Raw genomic sequence first — 6,466 nt, 5'->3', positions numbered from 1 at the left:
AGAGGAGAGATAGTGGTATTAGCTTTCATGCTTTACCAAAACATGTTGCTGTGAGAGACAGATGGATTACGTTCCTTGGTCACGGCAATGTTAACCTGTTAACCTTCAAGGCCACTTTTGAAAAATCCCCAGAAATGGCATACCCAAACTTAAACAGATACAGTTCATGAACCCTTTGCACTAAAAGCACAAGTATGATCTCATTTGAAAGCTGACACCTAGTAGTTTATTGTAAATGTAGAAATAATTATTGTCATAATGAAAAAAAAATGTTTAAATAGCTTCAAAGTTTTGTAAAGTTATTAGAAATTTACTTTCATGAAACATCTTCATAAAAATAAAATTGAAGTTGGCCCTGGAGCAATCTAGAAATGCACTGCAGCTAAAGCCATATGTGTGACCATTTTATATTTAAAATCTGAAAATGATAAGTCTAAAACTCTGTATTTAGTTAAATGTTTTTCAAGATCATGTCAAATTACTTTATTTTGATTAGACTCTAAAATGCAAACTGATGTTTAGTCATCTTCTGAGTCATCTAATCAGTCTATTGTCTCTATTATTTTGTGGTGCAAACGAGCCCCATTCAGAGTCAGTCTCTCCCTGCACACATTTACACCTCTCCAGACTGGTTATGGCTCTAAATATGCATTTCTTTTGTCTGCATTATAGCTACTAACGACTGGCTATTCACAGGCTATTCATAGGGTTTCAAACCCTAATTTCTTTTATCAAAGTTCTCACTAAATATTTGAAACTGGTATCAAATGCACTGAAACATTTCAGTAAGCATTCCTATTTAGAAAAAAATCATAAAACAATAACTGCTGGTGGCAGGTGCACCTGGGCTAGCTAGCATGTTAGCTTAGCACACCATCAATACACGACCATTTATGAGATTGAAACCATGTTTGTGCTCCAAACTTACTTTATAACGCAAGTCGAGTGTTTTAAATAATCTTCTGTGATCTAATTTGGCTTCAGATAAAAAAAAAATCCGACAGAAAATTTATTATTTATAGTGTTCTGCACGATGATGAAATCTATATCGATTAGCATTGCATTATAAATATAATCTATTATTATGAAATACCTGGCATGGCTTGAAGAACACAGGTAACTCAAATATCATTGCAATCATGTTTATTGTCTTCAAAACATCTTTATCTGCATGTTACAGCGATCTCTGTCAGCTACTTTCTGTATCAGTGACGTCCTGGAATGTCACATGACTATGGGTCTTCTTCGTGATCCATATATGGACTGTTATTGTGCATATAGCGCCCTCAGGCTATTGGTATGAATTGAAAACACAGCATATCTCAGTAAGAAGCGATCATAATGATTACATCGACGCATTTGGGTATAAATTCAACAAATATTATTCCTGTCTATAGAAATATGATGTGAATCTATGAGAATATATCAATATTTCTCCAAGTCTGCACATTTTTGAGCTAAAGCCCTGAGGGACGATGTTTTGCGAATCGCTGTCATGACGACAGCACGGAGTGTTTTTTATGAATGGACCAGCTGACGCTCATAATTCATATTAAAGGTATCGACTCATTTTTCCATTTCATAACTCCTGACACAAATTAAGACATAACTGTCACTATAAGTTTCTCAGAATACAATAGTGGTCAAATACTGAATCTTGAGTATTATATCTTTTTAATGATGTATAGTTTGTCAAGGTATAACATTAAATCTGATAGTAAATTTGAACTAAATAAAAAAAAACCGCTTCAGTGCGCCGACGCTCTGGAAACGGTTAACAGGTTAAAAACCACACATTGGTTTGCGGTCAGCACTTCACAGAAGACTGTTTCACCAACTGGCAGGAGAAAAAAAATGGGCTTCGTCTGTAAATTGTTTTTGAAGCCGGATGCAGTGCCTTCCATCAAGACACCATCAACTGGACAGCCTGTGTCTTTACCGGTAAGTTTTTTTTTTTCTGTCGGGAGCTAGTTCAACGATCCTGCCTGTTTGCTAGCACAGTGCGGCCAAAGTGGCGCTTTTTTGTCAGGAGCCGATTCAACGATCCCGCCTGTTTGCTCATTACATCAGCTATCTACCGGGCAAAAACGGCAGTGCTGCATAATCGGGCAAAAACGGCAGTGCTGCATAATGTGGCCAGGAGGGATGAAATATCTCCTCCAGGAGGGATGAAATATCGAGGCGAAGTCGAGCTTTTTTTCTATATTGACTTCTACCTTACTGAGAAAAATGTGTGTGATTAATGGTAAAGTTATTTATTGTGTTCAGTTTTCTCTGTTTCTTCAGGGTTACGTCACTTCTGCGGCTGCCACACAGACAAGAGATGTCGGCTGTCAGTGGGAGCCACGGAAGAGGGTGACAACTGTGGCCACCCAGCTGTCAGAGTATACTCTCAAATCCATTCGAAGTAAAGGTTAGTGTTGATTTGTGTAATGACATGATCTAATGATTTCTATTGTCTTTAATATTTTTAGAATGAAATATCTGTGAAAATATCTGTGCTAGTGTTCATTGGTGATGTCTTAGTATATTGGTGATGTCTTTGTATGCACCGTTTCTTAAAATGTAATATGTGAATGTCACTTATTATTATGAAATAGTGTCACCGGATGTGTATTGACCCCTGGACTGTAATATGTAGTCATAGTAATACATGTCTGTTCATATTTAAAATTGGCATATTACAGCTATCTAAGTCAATCCATCCACCAGTTCCTTTGGAACCAATACTGAGGTGAAAGCGGAGTTTGGAGGCTTTACTTCAACACCGGACAAGACAAGGCCCCCACCTTTGAAAAGGAGACGCCTTGAGACAATGCTGGATGACACAAAGGATCTGGATGATGCTGAGGAACAACCAGTTGACAGTTCTCAGTCAACATATCACCCCAGCATGTCTTTGAGTGACTCAACCATTGTCAGGTGAACACAATCTACTCATTTTGTGATCTCAGAAAATGGATTGATATTGCTTATTTGAATTCCTTTATTTTATAATACAATTCTTTAAATATTCTTTTTTAAATTACTTAGTAGTTGAATTGCTGTATTATGTTTTATGAAAAGAGAGATGAAGTAATATAATATATTTCATCGTCCACCCACCCCACAGCCCTCCAACACCAATTCAAGATATTGTAAAATATGTTGTATATGAAGATTGCCTCCTTGCTCTGTTCCATGACTGTCCAATCTGTCAGCGGACATGTGAGCTGGAGAAGTATGTCAGGGGAACATGTTTGTCAATCAGACAGAAATGTCCTTTCTGTGACAACTCCAGGCAGTGGAAAAGTCAGCCGATCATCGGCAGCACCCCAGCAGGCAACCTGCAGTTATCTGCTGCAGTACACTTTACTGGCACGTCATTTAGACAGATCAGCAAAGTAAGTAACAGTACATAAATGTGCATAAATGTAGCAAGAAGTGGATAAAAAAATACAGCATTAATGGAAGTATGTGTGTGTAATTTCTAATGTCTAATTTCAAAACATAATCAACTTATCAAGATTTGGTTGTGTTACAGGTTCTGTCTGCACTCAAAGTCTGCAACATAGTAGAGAGCACATATTTCCTCCATGCCTCATCATTTATGGAGCCATGTGTTTTCGCTGTGTGGAAGCGGACCCAAGCAGACCTGATCCAGGAAACAAAGAGTAGGCCTGGGGGAGCCGAGCTTGGGGGTGACAGCCCGGGACACTGTGCAAAATGTGGCTCTTACTCAATGATGGACCTCAACACAGGAAAAAATATTGATGTCCAGTTGGTGCAGGTGAGATTATGGCACATGCCTACTTAGTCCAAAAGGTACAGGATATTGTCCTGTACTTTTGTGCATTTTTTGTCATTTAATTGCTTGAGGATTGAGCACCCATTCACACTTTTTGAGGGTTGAGGCTGTTTGGACTACATGCTCACATAGAAATGGTAAAGTTTGATTTCCACCCGAAGTCTAGGAGCCCAATAAAAACATTTAATTTATTTCTGAATTAGATTTTATTGATTTAAATCATGTGCAAAACCTGAATAATTCACATAGTTTTAAATAAATCTATGAAAATAAATGTCACATGGTGAATATGACATTCTGACCTTCTGCATTAATAATTTATTTTAATATCTCACCTATGAGAGACTGTTGATGTGAAATATAAAAAAAAATCATGTGTTTGTGGACTACTGTTTTCTCTAACCCCACAGAGTAACGAATGTGGCGGTAGTGCCAAAATGGAGAAAGAGGGCCTGATTAGGAGTCTCGATTTCCTGGAAAAATCTGCTGTGAAAGTTGCATCAATTGTCACTGACAGACACTCTCAAATCCAGAAGTTTTTGAGAATTGTGAGGTACGATATTGAGCACTTTTATGAGGTTTGGCATGTTGCCAAAGGTGAAGTAAATTTAAAAAGTTGTTATTCACATGGTTTTTGAACTGTGATATACACGGTCCCAAGTAACAGACTTCCATTTGCTCATTCTCGCCATTCAGGTGTTGCGAAGAAAGTGGAGGCTCTGGCAAAGATGAAGGACTGCAATGAGTTAAAGAGATGGCAGCAGAGCCTGGTAAATCATCTGTACTGTTGTGCCATCTCTTCCTCATCGGGTGAAGAAGCTGTAGCTAAGTGGACATTGTTAAGTAATCATGTCCAGAACATCCACAGCCATGACAACGTCCTCTTCCCTGAGTGTCTGCACCCTGCCTTGGATGGAAGCCGCCCCAAAAAGTGGTTGAAATCAGGCATGACTACATGGATACCAATACACTACAAGATCATGTAGTGTACTGGTATCCATGCTTTTGTTTGCTATAAATAATACATATCAACATTAAATTGCCAACTTGTTTGTGCTATTGCACAACTTTCCTAAAAGTGATATTGGATATGTGTAGGGAAAAAGAATATTCTATTATTAATTCTATCAATATTTTAATTGCAGCATCAACGGGTTTGTTTAAACTGCAGAGGATTGTGTCAAACCAATACCTCTTAAAAGGTGTGGCAAAACTCAGCCCAAGGCACCAAACATCGGCCATTGAGGGTTTCCACAGCGCCATTCTGCGATTTGCCCCCAAAAATGTTGTCTTCTCCTACAGGGGAATGTATATGTAATGATTGATTATGATTAAGGTATAAATCAATATTTTTCCTTCTAAATATCAAATGAGTTGAATGACTTCCCTGGAGATTTTACTTTATTTATATGAGTTACCAGTGTGTTCACTGAAATGTTCTTTTCATGTATTCTTTAATGTCTGTATTTGATATCTGAATGCAATGCTTGCTTATTTAACCCAGCTTCCAGAAATGAAATAGGGACTTGTTTTGTTTTTGAGAAAGGTCTTCAATGTGTTAAAACATATAGGGGTCATTGAAGCCAATAGTTTAAGGGACCATTTCTTTGTTAAAGCATTACTTTCCAGTTAGACTAAAGTTTAGCTATCTTTGAGAGAAAGAACGCATTATCTTGATGTTTTGAGAGGACTCTCCTGTTTATAGTGAGAGCCTGGCCAAATGCAACCTTGGAAAAGCAGTGTCGGTGTGAGTGTTAGTCTTCTTGGTTACAGGTTAAGGAACCACTGGCATTATTGGAGATTGACTGAGTTGTTGTTCTGGACATGCTGGCGCCCAGCAACCCAAATCTGAGACCTGGAAGGTCACGACGTGCCTAACTTCAGCTGCATAATCGAAGGAGATATGCTTCAGTCTATCTGTATATGTGTGGGAAATTACTGTGTGTGTCTATTTCTTAGCCAATGAGAATCATTCAACCTGTAAGCAATGACGTAGCTTAGACCTTGGAAATTGTATAACTGCTGTGATCTTAGTAACTGTTAGCGGGGCGGCCTACGAACTCCTGTGTGAGTATTGAAGCTGACTTCTGCTGATGAAACTGCAAACTATCTTCAGTAAATATTTTCTTTAATTTTTTTATAATTCTGACTCTGGGGCTTCATTCTTCATATCTGGTTCTGGGTCTTTAACTGTATACCCCTTACAGCACACACCTGTCTCTCACCTATATTCTTAGTTGAATCCAGGTTGGAATTTATTCTTTTTTTTTTTTTTGGATGGCCATTTTATATATTTGTGATTTCAGGTTGTATCTCACTTGGCTGCATTTTAATGAAAATGGAAACAGGGAACAGCTGACGTCTAGAGACGGAACTCCAGCATACAAGATCAAATACCCCAAGCACAAGAAAGGAAAACCCAATCCAGCCACTGAAGAAAAAACCATCATATGGTATATTAAAGACATATCAATAATTGTTTTATTTTTATTTATTTTTTTGGTACATACAGATTAATGATTATCTTTTCTTCCCAGCCTATGTGGACAACCTAATGTGCGTCTTCTTCGACGAGGTGCTGCATGAACCAGCAAAATTCACTGTTGAGCTTCATGAACTGAAGATCCCAGACACCCTGTGTTCACAGTTCCACAGATCAGTCAAGCAAGAGGCTGTTGC

General features: G+C 38.2%; 1 protein-coding gene across 1 annotated transcript; it reads left to right on the top strand.

Moving 5' to 3' along the window:
- Positions 1-3,688: 3,688 nt before the first annotated feature.
- LOC143742389 (uncharacterized) lies at positions 3,689-5,105 on the top strand. Its single transcript, XM_077235247.1, has 4 exons — positions 3,689-3,769; positions 4,198-4,384; positions 4,484-4,732; positions 4,933-5,105. Exons 1-4 carry the CDS (start codon positions 3,722-3,724, stop codon positions 5,103-5,105), a joined length of 657 nt encoding a protein of 218 aa, XP_077091362.1. The 5' UTR covers positions 3,689-3,721.
- Positions 5,106-6,466: the final 1,361 nt, after the last annotated feature.

This window comes from Siphateles boraxobius, unplaced genomic scaffold, assembly GCF_051911475.1.
Source record: "Siphateles boraxobius isolate OS27281-9 unplaced genomic scaffold, OSU_SipBor_1 19, whole genome shotgun sequence".
In the NCBI taxonomy this organism is placed as follows: domain Eukaryota; kingdom Metazoa; phylum Chordata; class Actinopteri; order Cypriniformes; family Leuciscidae; genus Siphateles; species Siphateles boraxobius.
This window is presented reverse-complemented; position numbering and strand designations above follow the sequence as displayed.

What these genes read in the sequence shown, in the direction of transcription:
- LOC143742389 (XM_077235247.1), top strand. Translation starts at nt 3,722, where the DNA reads ATGATGGACCTCAACACAGGAAAAAATATTGATGTCCAGTTGGTGCAG. An exon ending in TTGATGTCCAGTTGGTGCAG is followed by an intron (nt 3,770 to 4,197) that starts GTGAGATTATGG and finishes CTAACCCCACAG; the next exon opens with AGTAACGAATGTGGCGGTAG. An exon ending in GGTTTGGCATGTTGCCAAAG is followed by an intron (nt 4,385 to 4,483) that starts GTGAAGTAAATT and finishes CTCGCCATTCAG; the next exon opens with GTGTTGCGAAGAAAGTGGAG.